The following is a 21,854-nucleotide window of genomic DNA, read 5'->3' as shown; positions in this document are numbered from 1 at the left end:
CCCACTGAGGGCACCCTCTCCTTGTCACCTCTGGCTCTACATACAATGTTTTGTGGGTTTGAACCAACTGAAACTCGCTCATAGGGTGACCAAGAAAATTGGTTATCACCACTCTGGAAGGCACATACAGCTTTTCAATCTCTGACATTATTGAAAAGGAGAGAAATCCTGCCCATTTTCTGCTTTTATTTTCAAGGCTCGATGCTACTGATCTTTTGCAGGCCTGCTGGAGTAGGAAAGGGAACAATGAGTCATGCCAGCCCTGTGGAGAAGCAATGTCACTTGATCATCTGCAAGACCAAGCTGAGGACCAGGATTTTTTTGTTTGCAATTGTGTGTACTCTAATCTCTGTGCTGGATTTCATCTACATTTTGCCTGCAGCAACTATAAAGAGTCCATCATTTAGAAAGTGCCCTCTGCCTCAGCAAACTGCACAGGAGAACATCCCTGCCAGAGCATAAAAAATAGTCTGGGCCAACTACCACTATGTTCAGTCACATGATCTAAGTTACTTCAGAGAGAGAAAGAAAAACGGTGTGACGTACTAAAAGAACACTCTAACCAAACCCAAACCCTGCAGCTTCCTTCCTGTACCCCCCACTACCACCACCCTTAACACTGTTTTTTTTTTTGTACTGAGTTTAACATAGCAGGTTCCTTGCCCGTGGTACAAATAGAAACAAATAAACAAGTGCTTATTTGAGGCTGCTGACTTTGGATTTTTTTTTACTGAACTGCAGTACAGTGTTTTGTCTCCAGCTACACTGGAAGCATATCTGCAATCAAATAATAGAAGCAATCCAGCATGTCTGAGAGTTTTCCCTCTGAATTTCAGCATGCAAAGATGCCTATGCTCTAAAAGCTCTGCTTAAAACAGGCAAATTTAAAATCAGGCATGTGGGATCCCTAGCCAAATGTAATTTTGATGTTTTGAGACTTCATTTGCAAGATTATGCTTCATGTGTTAATGATTCCAAGAATCATTTAATGCTTTTGTTGCAGCACCAGACAGCACAGTAACTGCACATGTTACAGTGAGAGACTTGAGATAACTTTTCTCCTTGATAATAAAAATTCTGCACTGATATCAAAGTTGGATATGACACATGGTTGGAACCATGACACAGCTGGTTTGAAGGTTGTTTTTCATAAAACACACTCCCCAGTCTTGTTACAATTTACAAATACTTAAACTCTCAGAAAAGAAAATACAGCAGAATGCAATTTTTTGCATGGTTGACAGATGAAAAATCATCTAACAATTTGAATGGGCTTATGATACTAATATTTTCATGTTCCAATTAATGTGCCTCAATTTCCCAAGTAACCAATAACTTTAGATTGTCTCTTAATAATGTCTATTACTCTACACTGGGCAAAGACAGTGGGAAAACAACTTGGAGCTAAAATTAGGCACAGATATATTTAATTTGACTAGTCCTAAAGAAGAAAATCTTAAATTCCACTTAAATCTAAATGGGAACAATCCTGTAAGTACAGAAAAATGCATCATATAGAAGTCACAACTACTGCATTAGTCATTTAGACAGCTGCTTACTAATATTAAACTTTAAAAGCAACATGAGAAAAAGTCAGTAAGAGCATATTGGCTAAGTCTGTACAGTACACACTAGAAAACAGAAAAGGTGCTTTTAAAAATAATATCTACTTGGAACAGTAGACAAAGTTTAAAGAAACAATCTGAATAGTGAAAAATGTTGCACTATTAAAATCAGCTTTGAAAAGATCAGTTTATAAATAATCTTTTTATGAGTAAAAAAAGTATTTATTTTCCAAAGTACAGTACTACTGTGTAGTAGGAAACCAGTAAAGCCAGTTATATTTACTACTCCAATCAGTTTGCTCTTTCAAAGACTGGATTTATAGAATTCTGAACAACAGCTAAATTTCTAGAAGAGATAATGAGAAAAGAGAAAAAAGAAGCTGAATCAAAAATCCGAGATGATACAGGCTGCATTCAAGTATTTAATGCAGTTACAAAACAGTCATTAATATGAACAGGACAGCCAGGCTTTGATAAGCTAAGCCTGAGACACTCTTTACAGCTTCTTTCCTTCTCTTCCTTTTGCTTGTAGCCATGCCCCTGTGATGACACAAACATCAAGCAGACAGATACAGTCTGCTTATTCTCATGTGTGTACATGCTCTCGTATTTGAAAACAGCAGTAAAATCAGACCACAGTTTCTCTCAGACAGCCTAGAGATTTTACTAGTTCTAAGTCTCCATCACTATTAAAAAATCATTCCAGGATCCAAAAGTACTAGCTGTAAAACAAAGTATGCTGTTATCACTGTCAACTGCTTTTCAACTAAACAGAAAATAGTAATTTCTAGCTGTAGTACTGATTTCTATATATCAATATTTCAGTTAGTTTCCCAGCAAGCCAAGACTTCAGACAGAATAGTATCAATCAAAAGCAAACAAAAATAGCTGCCTGCCTTGTGATATCACAGTTACAGTCTGGGAGGTCTGAATCCACACTGCTGTCCTCCGCCATCCTCACAGCATGCAAGTCTTCCACCACAACCATGAAATTTTCCAGTATTAAAAAGAAGAACTTCCACTCCCAAAGCCTGCAAACACTGTTCTTTTGGAGGGGGGAGGAAAGGGGACGCACTTTGCTGGGGAGTACTGTACAGAAAATGTTTCATGCCAAACAAATGTTAACAGCCGTTGCTTGATAACATGACACTGGATGGTGACAAGTGGTCATGTTTCTAAATAAAACCTGCATTCATCAACATGGGCCAGATTTGATCTCCAGGAATGTGGACTGGGAGTGGTAGGGGAAAGGATGAAAACACATACAAAACCTTCTTTGCAAAGCCTGAGCAGTTGCAGCAATAGCACCATTTCCTGTCTGTAAACAATGGCAACTTTTTTTCATGAGGTTGACATACCAGAAAAATTCATCTGAAAGGATTACATGGCTCTAGAAGGGAAGAAATGTAAGCCTCTGGTGCAGAGACAATTCTGCAGCTGTCACTTCTGTAGTTACAGACCTCCTCTGAATGGAGGGGCAATCAAGAGTAACGGGGAAGGGAACAGAATGGGACAAACAAAGATGTTTTTACAGGTGACTGGAGAAGTTTCACCACACAGTATAAAACTGACAGGTTAATATTTAGACTGGACATGTATTACCATAAAATATTACTAAGGCACTTTCACACAGCATTTTCCATTAGTTCACAGATCTAGGAAAAAAAAAATGCTCCAGGCAAGGGATTACTGTAGTATTGCAGCAAAGTCTGCAGGCTCTAATAATTTATTAATACTGTCAGACATCCGGAATGTGAAAAGACATTTTTTTTCTCAGTACAAGGACAACTAATATGCCTTTACCAGCTGAATGGAGCCAAAATTATCTTATGTTATATGATACACTCCAAACTTCAAAATATCATAACAGAAACACATGTCAATTTATAAGAACATATTCTAAAGGGCCTCCGGAACATCCTAAAAAGTATCTTGGGGGATTTCAACCCTTTTGTCACTGGTAATTAGAAATCAATACAAGCATTTTGTGCATAGGTTAATCAACACCTTGGGTTTTAATGATTTCCAGCCTAAGATACAGCTGACCTACCAAAATTTTCATAGCCTAGCATCAAACCTTTCCACAATTTATTTCCAAACTTCAGCAGGTTTGCAGAATTTTTTTTCACTTCAGTGGGCACTGGGATGTAAAGAGTTATATGTCAAATTGCACACAATAATGTTGAACATGCCAGTTGAGAAGGCCAAGTTGAAATGATCTGGAAATAAAAGTAAATAATACTTTTACATCCACTAGATTAGAACTAGGACTTGACACTTCATGATAACAGAATGAGAGGGTTTAAGTGTGTAATATTGCATCTTATGTCTTCCCACCTGAGAATGATAGAAAATCCTAAATTCTCACCACTCCCTGTAGTGGGGACTAATCTGTAATACTGAATAGACAAGACAGGTAATTTTAAGATGTGTTCTGCAGTTTCTGACTGCAATCCCTTTTTGCTAGAAACTTCCTGAAGGTATTTGAACATTTGTCTGAGTAAGCATTTCAAAAGAACAACATAAAAATATATCAAATATACTTTAAGTTCAATAATTGGTGATGTATCCCCACTGAAACCAAGCAGGCTCCTCGATGATAATGCAACTTCCTGACTTAATCCTTCTGTAAGAAATATATGGTGCTCATTACTTTAAAATGAACCACTATTAAAGGAGCTGGAGCCACTGGAATGCTTCTGCTTACATTAAATTTACTGCTCCCATGCCAACAGATTTCAGAGCAAGAATGCACTAAAACTATAGGAAAAAAGAAGAGACAAAAAAAGATAATGAAAATAAGCGAGGACATATGCATTAGTAATATTTCAGTCCTTTTGCTGCTAACAGGACTGAAATGTTACTAATGCATATGCCCATACATCAAAGAAATGTGAATTACAAAGTATATGAGCTATTTATGCAACTCATGAAGTGCAAAATTGTGAGAAAATTATTGTTGGTAAGGGAAGGAAGACTGTAGCACAGCTAAACAGAAAGTGTCGAAACAAATAAATAATTTTCTTTACTTATCAAATAACAATCCTGTATTTTTTTAAGTTCTGAAAATTATTGTTATACTTTTGACCTGGAATAAAAAAGAGTCTTTAAGCCAAGGGTGCATACATCTACCTGCAGTTACTCTTCTCCATCAATGAAAAAAAATGATCTGGCAGAAAATTTAAGACTTAGTTTTAGACCTGCTCTTCTTGAAATACAAAACTACAAAGGCACTGTTTTGATTCTGCTGCCAAGAAATTTTTAGAAAAACTACATTTGCATCCAGTTTTAAGCACCATGTAAGGTAAGGTGGTACTAGAGCAAGGCTCACTAAAACTGATTGCAACTGATCCTATATTGTAGGAACATAGAACTGTTAAGTTTGGAAAAGAGCTTTAAGATCAAGTCCAACTGTTAACCTACTACCATCACCATATTATTATAAAGAAGCTTTTAAATTACTCTTCTTGAAGAAATGTTGTCCTGTACCATAAAGCAAAACAGCAAAGTAATTTTCACAGAAATATGTTGATAGTTAAGAATAAATTTATTTCAGAATTTATGATAAAAAGGCAGACAAGAAAGGATTTTAAATGCATGATGTCTAGCAAATTAATCTGTCCCACTTAAAACTTAGAAACAAAACAACTGTCTTACCTGGCTGCAATTAGATCTAGAAGATGCTGCCACCTGTCATTGATTTTGCCAAGTTTGTACTCAATCTCTGATGCCTTACTCTCATGGCTGGCTTTAGCAAGTCTCTCTCCCATTTGCTGAAGCTGGATTTTGTTCTTCTGGGCTACAGCAATTTCCTCTTGATAATCCTAGAGAGTAAAGAGCAATCAGAAGACCGGGTACTTATTCTAAATATACACTGCTCTACACTACAAAAGGAATGGTGCAAAAATACAAGTGAATGTTGTTTTTTCAATTGATTGGTACAGTGGAGTGACAACCTCTTATAAATTTGATGGACAAACAAAAAACAACTACCAGAAGAATGAAAAAAACCTACCCAACACAACCCAAAACCCAATGCCTTCTATAAATATGCTATAGTTTAACTCATTGCAGGCAATACTGATTGGACACTTAGCAAAGCATTTAAATGTCTCTGACTTTGCATTCACCTAATTTTCTGTTACTCTGGGAGGTCCTATCTCAACAAAGACAGGAAAATGCAGCATAGTGAAAGAACACAAGCACCAGAACACATCGGGGTAAGGTAAAACCTTAATTTCAGCTAATTAAAAAACAATTAAACAGTTAAAGAAGAGTATATAAGCGTACACTATACCTTTTTAAGTTTCTCAATCATTTCTTCTATGAGGATGTCACCATTTTGAGACACCTTACTTTCCATTTGCGTCAGCCACTCACAGAGCTCCTTGTTCTTCTCACTGAAGACAGCCCACTCATTCAGTCTCTCACTAACTTGTTGTCGACGCAAGGAGACCTGAAACCATTTGCAAAGAGCAAATGAAACTAAAATAGCAAACGCATTTAAGACATGCTTAAACCACTTGGTACCTCAATGAGAATTCCTCTAGCCTTGTGAAAGGGTTGCAGCCACTTACTTGCCATTGAAACAAACTGGAGCTGTACAGAAAAATTTCTGTGACTGCCTGTAAGTTCAGGGGTAAGCGCTGATCTCAGATTTCCTGTTAGCTACATCCTATGCACAGAGACAGGCACCCAAGCGTTAAGCTCAGTAGTCTGTCAATATCTTGTTTCATAACATCTCTAACCCAACGCTTTCATTAAATGATAAAAATTGTATTTTCTTACAATTGTTGCTCACTTATAAAATTTTATGAAATATTTTAGTCTCAGTGATTTAATTAAAAAGAAAAATGCTTCACCAAAGCATAAAAAAAAAATTAATGGATACAAATATAGTACAGGCCAAAGTCCAAAAGTCATCTGTGCATGAGCACATGAATACAAAGCTAAATCCAAGATACACTGTATTTTGCAAAAGTAATTTTTTACTTGAGTCTCAATACACTAATATCATAGGTGACTATTTCTTGTGAATAGGCATGACACCTTGAGAGATTCCAAAGCACTGAGGTGTGCTCTGACAGGAAAGATTAGGCATGACACATCAAACAAGCAAATGCTGCAGTCAACACAGAAGGAAGGAAAACATTGCTGTGTTTAAGAAATAGCAGTAACTGTGGTACCGTCTGCAGTGGCAGACCAAGATGGACACTGAAATCAAAATACCAGAACACGCTAAGCAGCAAAATCATCTCTCCAGCTTCAGACATTGGTACAACTACTTACTTCCTCCCCACTGTGATCTGGGTTATTTCTAACTTTGTATTGTAATTTCAGCTGAAAAGATGAAACTCTTTCCCAAATTAAAGTGACATGCTTTTTAACTACTGCATTAGCTTGAACAGGGGCATACATGTGATCTTGCATTTCCTTTTTGTGGTTCCAAACTTGATGACAGCTTTCCGGAAATAAGCAGCAGATGAACGAAGGGCTGTACTAGGTTACATCCTGAAACACTCAGCATGCTCAAAACTAAGATAAAACTTCTTTACTTGCCTCCTTCTTTTACCATAAACATACAAGCAGTGACTGAATCATAATTTAGATGTAACTACACTTGCTTGTTCAAATGCAACTAACTCATAACAAGTTCTGTGCTGGTAACTGAGAAGCATTTTTCCTGCTGTGGGGGTGGTTTTGAAGCCTTCACAGGTAACTATTTCAAATTAGCCCCAGCATATCTGGACTGCAATCTCTACTGAACCACAGAAACAACATCAGGATAATCTGAAAAGCTGGGTAAGGAAGACTCCACTATCTGGAGTGTAAATGTGGGGCCGAAAGCACACCAATAGCATGATGCACCTGAAAAAACTAAACAACATTCTTTAGCTTCATTTTGCAGGCAAGCAAGACACCATCAGACTGAAAGAAATGCAGACACTGAGGCCTGAAGTAGGAGAAGGTATCAGCAGAACAGAAGGTACAATAGGGCCATGTTGAGTGGGGAGAGGACAACCTTTCTGAGCACAGGTCTTCCACCAAAGCAAAGTGTATCTGTATTATTTCTGTGTTTTTTCCCAGCCAGCCATCCCAAGTCCCACAGGTCACAGTGTGAACCTTTGGTTGATTTTTCAAGGCTGTTTAAATATGACCTCACAGACATTACAAAGTTCAAGAGATCTAGAAGCACTAGCAGTAACTAAAGGAATATTTCAACGGATGTTTCCCCGACTCGGAAAGAATTCACTTTTGAATATAGGTTTGTCTACATGAATTTTTCTAAAAGCTGCCACTTGGATTTGATTTTTCTCCCCACACTTTTGTAGCCTGCATGCTGCTCCCATCAGTGCTCAGTGCTGTACTTGCCTGGTGGCACAGCTCTTCCCACTGCCTGTGCAGGAGCTCTATTCGCTCACTCAGGATTGAGATATCGTCTGCGCTGATATATACAGACAGGGTCTCCTTCAGCAAGGAGAGGTGTGCAAGGTCATCTGTCCAGCCTTCAACAGCATTCTCTAGCTCCTTAATAGAAAAACACAACGGAAAAGTTTGCTAACAAATAAAAACGTGAGTATGTTGATGAAACAGACCAGTAGTATCACCCACTGATTTAAGTCACATCTGAGCAGATCCACCATGTCAAGGAGACTGTTTTAGCACCATCTCAAAGGAAAAAAACCCATCAACCCCCAAATGCACCAATATTTTCAGAGTTTTGATGGTATTACCTCCCCAGTAGAGAATAAAACATCAGCCTTGTAAAAAGAGGTTGCCAACTAAGATACTACTCAACTCTTAAAGTTCAAAGGTAACTGGGAAGTTCAAGTACTGGTTTGGACTTCACTGCATTGAAAATATTTTCAAGTTTGTAACCCACTTCCAAAATGCAAACAATATAGAATAAAAGTGTTGTCTAAAATCCCCCATAGTCACTTCACTTCAAACAAAAATCATTAAACCAGAAGTTTAGATACTGTGAGTTAAATTTGAGTTTAGAATTTCTGTCATAAAAACACACCAATATAAAGCCCTTCTACAGTATTTTTCAGACCCTGTTCTGCTATCACTTTAATCAGATCTATATTTACTCTGGCAGACTTGCATTATGGTAAGATCACTCTGGTATTATGGTGTCCATATGTTACATGGACAGTTTATCATCACAGGGATGGCTGACTGGTTTGCACCATCAGTAATGTGAACCCAGTTAACAACAGAAGAAGTAACTGCACAAAGGCAAACTAAGACGAGATAACAATCAACAGAGAAATGCTTTACCTTGCAACGAATCTGCTCTGCATGCAACTCATCATGGTGATCTGGCAATGGCTGAGAAAGCTTTTTCTTGAATGACCTTAGCTTCTCCAGGGAGTCTCCTATGCCCTTTTCACATTTTTCCCAGTCCTGAAAGCAGAATGTTTATTAGACTTCAGTTGTGATCTGTGTTATATTTATGTCAGTTGATTTGCCTAAAAATAACACGCTCTGAAAACTCCCTCTAAATAATACAAAAAGTCTCAGAATTTGAGTGATGTGTAGAAATGTGTAGAGATTTTTGTGTGTAGGTCTCTGTTAGTAGAAATACACAAGGTCTTCTGTTATTGAAATTTTGTCTATATATTCAACTCCATCATTTCAGCAGTCTCTCCCTGACAAAATTAATTTTCCACTTCCTTTCTTGAATGCCTGTATTAATCACACCATTACTCTTTTACAAAAGCTTCATTCAGGTGCATTAACCTCTGTGAAAAAAAAGAAGAAAGTGGTTGGGGAAACTACAAATTCAGTGCAGATTGAAATCAGCATCTTCTTGAAATCAGCATCTTCAGTATCAGTATCTTCTTTAAATCAAGATTCTAGCAGCTACACCCTGCTTTAGTGTTTGTACACTTTACAAAATTTTTAATGTGTTCAATGCAAAAAAACCCTATAAATTAGCAGTATGGTTTTACCTGCCTCACCTGCTGCTTGTTAAAGCCTTATATTAAGACAAAAAGATCCCTAATAAGCCCCCAAAGAATACCAGTTGTGTGATACCAGAAAACACAGAACCTGTATTGAAACTGTCTTCTGTTTCAAGAATTTCTCCTTCTACCACTGTCTTTGTATTTCTCTCCTTCCATTTTTCTCAGTCTATGCCAGTATTTCATGATTATCTTGATGAAGAATTAGCCATGTCAAATAATATGACCTTGCGTGAAAATAGCTGTGATGGTCGTAACACTCCTTCCCCTGCTCCAGCATGGGGTTCCTCCCATGGAAGAGAATCCCCCACAAACTTTTCCATGAGCTCTTCCTATGGGCTGCAGTTCTTCTCAAACTACTACGGAGAGAGTGCCTTCCATGGATTTCTCCAAACCCTCAGGAACAGGCTCCAACAGTGGTCTGGTACAGAGTCAGAGCCAGCAAAACAGCCCTAGTGTGAGCTCTCCATGGGGTCACAGATTCCTTCGGGCATCCACCTGCTCTGGTGGGCTCCAGGTGGATCTCAGCTTCCCTACAGACCTCCATGGGCTGCAGGTGGATCTCAGCTTCCCTACAGACCTCCATGGGCTGCAGGTGGATTTCTGCTCCACCCAGAGCTCCATGTCTCTACCATGAGCTGCAGGGCAATCTCTGCTCTGGCTCCTGGAGCACTTCCTTTCCCTCTTTCACTGACCTTGGTGTCTGCAAAGCTGCTGTTGTCACACTGTCTCACTCCTCTCCCTGGATGCAACTGCTCATGCACAGTAATTTTTTCTTTTTCCATCATCTTAACTTATCCCAGAGGCACTACCACCATTGCTGTTTGGCTTAGCCTTGGCCAGAAGTGGGTCCATCTTGGACCCAGCTGGCACTGGCTCCAACAGACACAGGGGAAGCTTCTGGCAGCTCACAAAAGTCATCCCTGCAGCTACCACTTAGAAAAACTTTGCGACTCAAACCCAATACAAATATGTACAAAAACTGAACAAAATTTGTGCAAAATAAAATAACTTTTTGCTCCATTTTGAAAACAGGAGTGGTATGGATATACTTTATTAGCAGTATTATGGAAATATCAATTACAATATATCCACTGACATGCAAGCCTGTTAGGAAGTATTACCACTCCCAGTTTCAGAGGTGGTGAAGGGAAATTGTTAGTTCATGTACTGTAAATGCAGTTCCTGTGTTTGTGTTTGCCCATTGAGACAGCATTCCTCCACCAGGGCTCACAGTGAGAAACCACAAACTTGCTGAAGTACAGAAGGAATTGCATACTTACTTTTAGCAGCAAAGCAAGCTGTTTCTTTTGTTGCTCCAGCTGAGTGCTAACTATCTTCCAGCGCTCCTGGATTTCAGTAAGCTCTGCCTGCAGGACTGCCTCAGCTCCACTGTCAGCAGAGAGCAGCAGTTGCTTCCCAGCCTCCACAGTGAGGATGTAACTCCCTTGCTGCCTTAGGAGAACTTTCTCTTTGAGCTGAAAATATAAATAGTTTTCTGTCAGCTTTGTCCTTTTAATTACAATTAGCACTTAATCACAATTCAGCAATTCACTCCCAAGCCCATATTTTAGTTGGTTGCATATCCTGTCTTAAGCACGAGCTATGGTCCAAACACTTTACCCTAACGTTTTCACAATCATTTAGTGCAGCAAACCTTTAGAAAATTTCTCCAAGGAGATGAAGACATGAAAGACTTCCTTCTCCCCATTAATGTCAGTATCTCAACTGCCCCTAAAGAGAAAGATTTCCTCTAGAGCCTGTTATGCTTATAAGGTTTATTATTATTATATCCATCTTCCAGCTAAAAAGCTTGAAGACATCAAGCTGCTTACTAGATACTGTTAACCTCTCATGACGATGGACACTCAAGGAATCCTTGTTATCTAGTATACATTCTGCAAGCAGGTCATCACTATGTTTTCAAGACCATTTCAGTGTGACACTGGCTGAAAGCAAAAACAGAAGCAAGTGCAGCTGGAGAGTGAGGGCCCACTAAGTTCTCTCTTTCATGTTCTTTATGAGCTCCACCTTTGCTTCCATCACACTTCTGATGTTATGCCAGTTCCAGAAAAGAACTGGCAGAGCAGACAGGCTGAATCTAAGACATTTTAAAGACATTTTAAATACTGAAGACTGTAAAAAAGGCAGGGTTTTTTTCCTTTTTCTTCAACCACACTGCACACACCTGCACTTCATCCAGCAGCACTCTTGCTTGCTGCAGTGGGGCAGGAGCACTGCCCAGCTCAGTTGCTGGCTGACAGGACATCTCCAGCAGCCACTTGCGCAGCTTCTCCGCCAGCTCCCGGTAGCGCTGCCACTGGTGAATCCGGCTGTCAATGATCCCCCTCATCTGCTGGGCTCGGCGAATTACTCCTTGCCACTGATTACTCAGAAGAGTCAGATTCAGATTAAATTCATCCCTATTACAAATAGAAAAATAATGAAAAAAGACAAAGTAACCTTCCTACCTGGATAAGTTTGCTTAATGAAATACATTGAAGTGAAAAGGAAGGCATCTGTCAGCCAATTGCAAAACACTAAGAGAAAAGCACTGAAGTCTTGTGAAGGCTGACACGAGAACTTCACATTTCATGTACTGGGAGAGTTAAAGGGATCCAATTATTGACACTTTAAAACCACCAAACCCTTAATGCACACAACTCTTCTACCTTCTTCCCAGAAATACACAAAGAAAACCCATAGGTTTTGCCAGTTTGGATTAGTCAAATTCATAGTAAATCACAGAGATTTCACAATTCACCCCCAGATTTACTACTGAGTTCAAAGCAGGCATAAGATACACACAATATTAATAAAATTCTCACATTCCAAAAACCAGTTCATCTTTGTACCATGATAACCTTAGCAAAGTCAATGCATATGCACAAGTGTGAAGCCACTGGTGTTCCACTGATTTTTATTTGTTTGATCACAAGCATTTGAAATTAAATCCTAGGCAGCAATGAATCCCTATTCCATCACATTAAGTTGCAGGTGTTCTTAAATGGCAGTAGGGAATCCTCCTGGTGGAGGCAAATCCCCAGGGGGCATAAATCAAATGTAGTGTCACTGCAGGCTCCTTTGGTGAAAGTGACGTTTTGAAAAGACATCAGAATAGATATATATGTAACATGCTTGAAGCAGCCTCAGAAGTTTGTTGTATTCCACAATGCATTCACATGCCCCATAGCATTCTGAAGAACAATAGCCCAAGATTTGGCTAATTAACATCTTAACCACAGCAACAGTAACTTCCACTTCAGAAGAGCAGGATCTGAACACTGCCATCTGCTACCTTCTCTGTTTGGAAGTCTCCCACTAGTCTAAGTATAACTTCACATAACCAGCAGCAGCAACAACACAGCAAAGTCTACCTGTCATCCACCTGTCCTTGCTCTAGGAGGTGCTGCCCATCAGAGATAATTGAATGCAAAATCTGCTGGCGGCTGAACATCTCTGCCTGGAATAGCTGTTGTACAGGAAACAAGGAGGTTAAAACAAGATCTTACTTTTTAATTCTGTCTGTATGCACTAATAAAAATGAATTTTCATGTATTTAATCACATTTCAGATTAATTCAGTGGGAGTTTTTTCACGACCTTAATAGAAACATATTGAAAACTCTCACTTTAGATTTACTTGCTGCTTCTAGTAATCATTATTAGTTCCTCAAGACCAATATTATAAAGCTAAATTATATCAACAGGAGATAGGTTTTATGTTTCTGAGCACAGTTGTATGATTGACACTATAATCTGCAACAAAATCCAGATAGGGTATTTTTTGTTTGGACAGAAAGGGCACTTTTTATTTTTTGACATGTTTAAGAATTTTATAGTCTTTTGCTTTGTAATACAGACCATGTGTGATAGCGTTATATAAACTTTTAACACACTTTCCCATTCCCAACAGAGCCTTAAAATAAACAGCTATGTATAGGAGCTAGAAATCAATTTTCCAATTCTTCCAAGTCTTCATATTTATTTTCCAATTTTCCTCACAAACAATAACAGCATAACAAACTTTCACAATACTTTTAAAACCCTCATTACTTAAATGTTACTTAAGACAAAAAAAATTTCCTAATTACTACTTAAGCAAGCATAATTCAAGTGTATATTCTACCTAAATTTATTTTTAAAAACATCTTTCCTTTTAGTAATGGACCATGTCTCTATGTAAGATTCTTCAGAAATATTTTTCTGTTAATGAAGGTACATGCAGGCTGGACGGGTACATGCAGTCACTGGACTGACTCCATGTTCAAAAGGTTTTCCGAGAGTTTCAAAGAAAAATTATACTGCTATGAAGCTTGAGGTTTTTTTTCCTTTAGTTAGTGATGGTATTTGCAGTTGATAGAAGTTCACCCTTGCGTGAACAAAGAGCCACCATTCTCCACTCCTCTTATATGGTATCCCACCAGCTCAAATTGTGATTGTACCAATCCCTGCATCTGCACCTGCCAGCTGAACACCCACTGACACCTGCACATTTAAATCCCTCAAGCACATTGCATGTAGTTTAGGTCTTCTAGATGATGCAGTAATTTTTCAAAGTGAGATTTTGCCTCTCTGAATCACTGAGTTAACTCTGAGGTGCTACTCAGGTCATACATTTTCTCATAGAAAGAAATAATGTTGTCTGATTTCTTTACAGAAATATTTGAGACTGTTCTTTGAAAGCCTTGGCACTTATCACTGACTGAACCTGAATCAGAGGGAAACTGAATGCTATTATTATCTCATGAATGAAGCCACAATAGCGTGGCATTGAGAATTTCAGAACGCTGAGCAAAAAGGCAGGAATTTTACTTTCTGTCACATCTATTTTTGTCAAGTTAGGGGATACGAAGCACAGGAGGTAACAGCATCTGCCAGCATTGTTGACAGATCGAGACTAAACAGAGCACAACTGCTGCAATTGGTTAAACAAGTACCCCACCCAAAAACCCCAACATTTCCCACCATCCCCTCCCTCCACACCCCCAAAAATCTGAAAACAAAACTAAAAACCAGCAAAACCAATTCCTTTAAAAGAGAAAATTTTAATACTTTTTTAGGAGGACAGATGAAATAAAAACTTATCAAGCATGAGAGCCCTGCTTAGAGTGGATCTACTCAAGCCCTACACAAAAGTAGAGATATTTCCGACACCATTCACTTCCTTTCCATATTTACACTCTGTACATGAGAGGAATACTCTGTTACCTGTTACTCTGCTACCTAGATTGGTCACCCAAATTTATTCTCATATGTAGATCACCATAAATCACAGAAACAGGAGCTCAGACGAGGAGGAAAGGAGTGCAAGTGTTGAAATGCACAACTCCAGAACACTGGGGAAAAATTTGGTAACTGAGTTGGCAAGGAACTTCCTTCCCCTTGCCCTGCCAGCACTTTCTCAAGTGCTTGTCTCAGGGCACTGCCAGTGCATGGGAGTCCCAAGCACTGTCCCAAGTACTGGAGAACTGTGCAAGAGTGATTACAAGATTGTCCTGGCAGACTGATGCAGCTGTCAGTGCTAGCACATGATGTCTGAAAAAGCCATCACCTCCACCTTGTGAACTCCACCAGGAAGATATTTCTAAATAAGGCCACTGAGGTGGTTGGGGTCGTCCTTGGGTAAAAACCAGCAAAAGATATGATTCACTGGAAAGGCAAAAATAGAGCTGGAAGCATTTCAATATCTAATCTAGGAATTCAGGTGGAAACAGATTATTTTCTCATTATTTTAAAAAATACGAAGCAAAACAATGTGAAAATGCATCTCAAGAAGTTGATATTGGACCCTTTCTGCCACAAGTAGTGAAAAGAAAATTCTTAGTGATTATTAGGAAGCACTGAAAAGGACATTTTGTAATGAATATATATTGCTTATAAAAAATGCCAAAAAAAAAGGTTTAAAAAAAATTAAGGTAGGTTACTTTTTTAAGGATAAACTGCAGCACTTATAAAAACAAACACTTATAATCTTAATTCTGAGGTGACTTAACAGTTGCAAAAAAAGGGCTTAAGGAGAATGCCCAAGAAATGTTCATCTGCGCAGATCAAAGTTTCAGGAAAGAATAAGCTGAGATCTCAAGAAAAATGAATGCAAGAAGATTGTCCTAACTCCTTTCAGATAATTATAGCTATGACTGGACACAACAAAAGTAGGAAATTATCCACTTAGAAATGATTTCTGGACATTCAAATCTCAAAGACCTGGGATGTTTAAACTTACAGAGACTGTAAGACTCATGCTGGCAGCAATGAAAGGAAATTAAATGGATGACACTTGTGAAAGCAAAGGCAGCTAGATGCTAAGGCAAATGTATGCTAAAAATGGCTGTGATTTACTTTTTGCTATCAGACACTCACTCAAACACTATGCTATGAGATATAAGGCAGGAGAGGGGGAAGGACATAACTCTTCCTGTAATCCAGCCTGAGTCTAGGGGAAGGTCAGCTGAAAAAGTTGTGGGAACTGAAACTACTGGGGCCACATGGGAGCTCTGGTATGAAAATTGACTTCTTTTACTTGATCTTTAACAGGAATCTTGGCAGTAACAATATGGGTGGAGAAAAAATGTGCACCACTTGACTTCACAGAAGAATCATGAACTCTGAATCCAGTACTAGTAAAAACTCTGAATCCGTTTTTCCCTGCAGCAAAAGCTGTGCTAGTTCCTGATTTGTTACAGACAAATGACTCTAGCATGCAGCAAAGACCAAATCAATTTGCTCTCCAAAGAAATGTTATCAAATGGAGGTCCCATGGTGAACTGTATAACTCAGTACTTGACTGAAAAATCTTCCTTTAACGTGCTTTTCAAATGTTATATGCATTGATAACTTAGTAAAAAATAAAAATCAGAATAGAGATTTTCTCCAGTTATGAGTGAAGGCAAAGAGCCAAACATGAGAATTGTTAGGTTTTAAAGGAGCTCTGGTTTCCTTGGTACAAACGAATCTGAAGTAGACTAAATGCAGGGGACACGCACTCATAGGCACAATGGTGCATTACACAGACACTCGAGTCCTCCTCCACGCTGGCTATTACTGACATATTTACATGCCTCTGTTTTTAAGTTTTCCTCATATGGTGCACACAAATACAATTCAAGGCATGCTATTGAATCCTTCAAAAAAAGAATGTGGATTCCATCTATGTATAAATAGTATGTGTACTAGCGATCCATAAATATACATGATTACTTGCCTCGTGTTCCCTCTGTTGCTCCAAAAGCCTTTGGTAGTTTCCTGAAACCTCAACTGCCAACTTCTGCTCAGTCTGAACTAATAAATCCATCCAAGTCCCACACTTCTCCAAGAAGGTCTGCTGCTGCAGCAGGAAAGACTGCAACTTACTGAAAGAAAGAAAGAGAGATGGATTCAGGTAGTTCCAAATCAGGGCAACACCTTTCCCCCTTAGCTACCTCATTTAATTTATTTAGTGAACATTTAGAAAAGTAGCAGTTCCACTCATTTCAAATCCTGTTATTTTGTGGCAAAATGAGCATCTCAGCTCAATGGCTTTGCTCTCTTTTTATAAGTACACCAAAGAAAAGGAACTCTGGTCAATAAAATACCTGAAACATTTCTGTATTCTGCAAAAGGTATACTTTCTAACTTGTAGAAAACCGTAGAACAATCCTTATTTATCCCCACCTGAATCTCTCTGTCGTCTGAGATGAGATCACAGACCAATGTCTGTTCAGGTTCTGCATCCTTTTGATTTCCTTGTCATTCAGAGGAAGCCTGTAACCCAGCTCATTGAGACGGTCCAAATCAGGGGCCATGCTGCTGAATTTCAGCATTTGACTCTGTAACAAACAATAAAAGTGATAACTGGGAAGTTCGGGAATTTCATTATTATTGACTTGGAAATTATGAACTAGCACTAATTTAGATTTAGAACGGCCTTGGTTGCCACCAAGTGGTAAGCAATCTCTATGCCAGGGAAAAAATTATCCAGTATCCATCTTCTGGTCCTAGATCAGGAGAATACTTGTGTTTGTGCAGAGAAGTATACTCAAATTGCACTGAAGTGTTTTGCTGAATTGATGATTTACAGCTCAGAGCTGAAGAAGCAGGCTGGTGTTCAAAGTTGTACAGTTATACTGTCAAAATAAGTGAATTTTTCTTTGTTTCTTAGCCTGAATTGTGGGGTGATAAATTCCCACTGAAACTATTCAACTTTTTATTTTTAGGTTTTTGTTTTGCAGCACAGAAATATTCAATTCACTCCACAATGAAAATACTCTGCTTTTTAGCATGTACAAAGTGGAATTCTGTCTTTAGTAAATATTGACAGAAAAATAATGGAAGATTACAATGACAAAAACAGCCCAGATGGCAAAGTTCAACAACTTCCTGTCATGACCTCTGAAAAAAAGGAGAGGGAAAAAAGAAGATCCACAAAAAGAAAAGTGTGCAAGACCTTAAATGGAGATCAAACAGTTCACACTATGAATGTTTATTCAGTGTATCAAGTTACCCAAATGTATAAAGTACTTCATACCTAAAGGAGATAACAATGAGACAGGAATTGAATAAATTCAAAAAAAGTTGAGAGAAAACAAGATGAAGGAAATATTCAAAACCTGTTAGTTTCCATGCCTATTTTGATCTGTTGTTAATTTTATTTTGAACAGTTTGACTGCCATTTTCATCTTTACTCAGGGACAAGGTGACAATCATTCCCTGACTGCTGTCAAACTTGAATTTCTCAGTCTTACACTTTTCATGAGTGATAGCCCTTTACCACCTACAGAATGCACATATGATATCTGTGCACTACAAATAACCAGGTCAGCAGCAGAAAAACCCCAGCACTTCCTTTGTTTATTAGTCACCTTGAGTTGCTCCATTCTACTCTGTATTGCTGAGACATCGGATGAGTGACTGGGATCCTGTTCTTTCAATGTTTCTTCTGCTTCTGTTATCCAGGTCTCAAGGACTTCCAGGTTCTTGGCAAAGGTTTGATAGTCCAGGACTCCAGCCTAGAATACAAAAGGATCCACAGTTCAATAGCTTCAGCTTCACAGCCTCCTTATTGACATTACAAACCTGTTTATCTCATTATAGATTTGCAAACAGTTGAATTGGGTAGGAGCAATTGTAACTGCTGCTTTGCTTGCAGACTACAGAATTAGTTTGATTTCTTTTAGGTTAGAAGAGGATTTTTGATCACAGCAAAGGAAACATTTCAGCAAAATGTCTCCTTACCTTGAAATGGATAGTATTTTCTAGATTTCTTGTATGAAAGAAACTCCTCTGTTTAATCTATTGCCAGCAGAGAGAACTATTAACTCTTATTGCAATTTTAAATTAAAAACGCTTTTTGTGTTTTGCCTCCTCACAGTACAGTGATACTATAAAACACCCCAGACACTGCTAGATTTCTTGAGTAAACCCTCTTTTCTCTCAAACAGAAGCTGCTACCTTTGTGGCTTTTTAATCCAAATAGTTTACTATGGAGTACATTTTTCCACTCCTTTTTTCCTCTTTAGACCCTGGTGACACAAGCAATTTGGCAACATCTACTAAACAGGCTTTGACACAAATGGTAGGCATCAGTCTGGTCACTGACATTAATAGGAATGGCCAAAAATCAGTTCTACACAATATTCAGAATCTCTCGTTTCTTTTTCTGTTGAAGAAATAGGTGGGAAGAGTGGCTGTCTTCAGGGCAGCAGGAGCTGTGGATGCAGCTGTTAGCACAACTGTTGGGTGCTGAAAACATGGCCACCTTGGCATTCCAGACAGATGCTTTCCTGAATGAGGTTTGCTATCCTTATCCCAGAATTTGGACCTTCTTACAAGGTCTCTTTGCTGGACTTGAGCCTATTTTCTACTCTCAGCTTTGGCTTCCCAGCAGTCCAGGAACAGCTGTCTGACAGCAGGTAACAGTACCCTCTTTTCCCAGGTAGATGTAGCTAATTTATGTGTTTTCAGGGTGGTCACAATTGAGGAACCACAGGATGATCACATCTGAGGACTGTAAACACTGTCTGAATACCTGAAGTGCAGCCTGCTGCTTGCGGAGAGCCTGTTCCAGGGTTGACAGGTTCTGGTTCAGAGAGAGATGATCAGACTGTATGGCTGCTGCTGCTGAAGCCTCCACCTGGCTTTTCAGCTCCTCCCCCAGCTCTTGAAGAACAACCAGAGACTCCTGTGCTGTTTTCAGATCTGTGAGTACATCCTGTTGCAACACATTGAATAAGGACATGAATAGTTAAGCTGATCCTCTGGTGGTATCATCATCCCTTGATTTAAAGGAAGAATGAAATGACTGAACTCAGGCACTGTAAGGAAAACTTTAATCTACTACGGCACTTCAATATCAAACTTTTCTTAACTTACAGTTACATTCTGTATGATTTGAAGAATAAAAAAAAGATATGTCAAGAACCTGTACAGATAGGAACAGAAAAAAGACAGTGCTCAACTACCTTTGAGAAAGCTTGAGTTGCTGATGAGGCAATAGCTGTTGAAAGAAACCTTTTGAATTTACTGACATGATGGTCCTAAGCAGTGACAGCCCTTTCTGTGAATTTGATTCAGGTGTAGGCCTCCCTTTTCCTCCTGCTCTGATTTACCAGGAGGGCTGAAAAAATAACTTTTGTAGATGACCTAACATAATTGTTATAGAATGGGACACCAGGAAATAAATTATTTGAACCAAACAATTTGAATTGCCAGTCCATGGCACCTGATCTTGGCAGAAAATGCTCCAAAAGATCTTGAACATGATTATTTTTTAAACACTAACTCTTTCTCTTTTTTTTTCCTCACTGCAATTGTTTTGCTTACATTGAGACAATTAATATATTTTTTTTGGTCAATAATACTTAACATTAACTTAAGCTCAAAAGAACCAAAATGTAAGCACAGAGAAGAGATAAATTATTCTGCTGCCTTGAGATACAATCTTGAAAAAGGAAGAATCTCAAGGTTTCAGAGAGAATGGTGTCCTTCCATAAGGAAGAATAAAGACATCTCCATCTTTCTGAAAATGTGTACAGTCTTGATTGGTGGGAATACAGTCAAAGGATTTTGAGGTTTTTTTCTATTATAAGGAACTCCAAAGACTTGGTAGAGATACTTTCCCAAGTATGAATACCTTCATTAAGCAGGAACTTAAGACTGAATCAAATGATGCAATTTATCCACCTTTTCCAGACAGAAGACTTTAGATACAAGCTTCTGAAACAACAACCACTAATGGAGGGATCAAAATTTAGAGACACTCATGACATTTGTTAGCAGACATACAGTGGTCTCCTATGCCTAGGAGTAGTAAAATGAATCAGTAAAATGAAATATGCAGTACACAAGATTCCAAAACACCAACTACAGAGTTTAGCAATGGAGAGACTCTTGAGATTTTTTTTTTTAGCTCACAGAGCTGAGAAAAGCTGCAAAGCTTAACTGAACATACATTGCAGTCCTGAATCCAAGAAGTAACTTCCTCATCAGCGATGTCTTTGCTGGTTGCAGTCTTCAGGAGTTCATTGGTCTGCTCTTCTCGCTGGCGGACCATGGAAGAGCACTGCTGGTAGCAGTCCCTGTACCTCTGCCACAGCTGGAGCAGGGCCCTGCTGGCACGCAGCCGCTCTGCAACCTCCTGCAGGAGGTTGTTCCACCTGGGGAGGAGACTGCGTGAGCGACCCAAGCCTGGGAATCCACAACAACAACAACCTGTGTCCCTCTTTCTCTCTGCTATTTCCCATGGTCTCCCGACTTTAAAAAAAAATACTAATAATCAAGATCCAGACATTTGGTGAAAATAACACCAAGCCAAGGAATTTCTGTTTCAAAACCAAACCAGGCTGTTCTGAGTTGTCACAATGTGTGTGATGCGTGCTACATCTTGGATGCTGTTTATCAATGCTGGTGGTCAGAGCTGCAGCACACTTTTTGTAGTGAACCTCCTGCTATTTCCACTTAGTAGCCTCAGCTTCACAAAGCATCCATGACCACCCATGCACTGCCAATAGCAGATTCCTGTAAGGGCCTAAGAGGACCAGAACAGCTGTAAACAAGACACCCATTCCTCTCCTGCCATTTTCTCCCAAACTCTGATGCAGTATTTGGTCATAAAGCTCAGTGTAACTCACTTGTAAAATACTCCCAGACATATTAAAAATCTTTACATTTCTATTATCCAGTTAAATATCTAAACTCCCTTTGAATTCTTTCCTATAATAATTTCCCAGTGATTTTTTTTCTCTAATAGCAACCAGGAACACATGCTTTCTCAAATGTGCTTGTAGTTACAAAACTGCCTAATTGCTTCCTTACCAAAGAAAATCACAGTATTTTTAAATTAT

General features: G+C 38.8%; 1 protein-coding gene across 11 annotated transcripts in view; it reads right to left on the bottom strand.

Moving 5' to 3' along the window:
- SYNE1 (spectrin repeat containing nuclear envelope protein 1) overlaps positions 1 to 21,854 on the bottom strand; it is a 289,839-nt gene that overhangs the window by 31,417 nt on the left and 236,568 nt on the right. For all 11 annotated transcript variants that reach the window (XM_050973206.1, XM_050973205.1, XM_050973201.1 and 8 more), the window contains 12 exons: positions 20,963 to 21,167; positions 19,541 to 19,723; positions 18,375 to 18,521; positions 17,188 to 17,342; positions 16,739 to 16,886; positions 12,913 to 13,007; positions 11,724 to 11,958; positions 10,819 to 11,013; positions 8,850 to 8,975; positions 7,938 to 8,093; positions 5,863 to 6,021; positions 5,223 to 5,389 (listed from right to left, as the gene is read on the bottom strand). In XM_050973206.1, the coding sequence (XP_050829163.1) occupies positions 5,223 to 5,389; positions 5,863 to 6,021; positions 7,938 to 8,093; positions 8,850 to 8,975; positions 10,819 to 11,013; positions 11,724 to 11,958; positions 12,913 to 13,007; positions 16,739 to 16,886; positions 17,188 to 17,342; positions 18,375 to 18,521; positions 19,541 to 19,723; positions 20,963 to 21,167 (1,971 nt within the window). The remainder of the gene's footprint in view (positions 1 to 5,222; positions 5,390 to 5,862; positions 6,022 to 7,937; positions 8,094 to 8,849; positions 8,976 to 10,818; positions 11,014 to 11,723; positions 11,959 to 12,912; positions 13,008 to 16,738; positions 16,887 to 17,187; positions 17,343 to 18,374; positions 18,522 to 19,540; positions 19,724 to 20,962; positions 21,168 to 21,854) is intronic.

This window comes from Serinus canaria, chromosome 3, assembly GCF_022539315.1.
Source record: "Serinus canaria isolate serCan28SL12 chromosome 3, serCan2020, whole genome shotgun sequence".
Taxonomy (NCBI): Eukaryota; Metazoa; Chordata; class Aves; order Passeriformes; family Fringillidae; genus Serinus; species Serinus canaria.
Note: the sequence above shows the minus strand (reverse complement) of the source record. Positions and strands in the feature narration are given on the sequence as shown.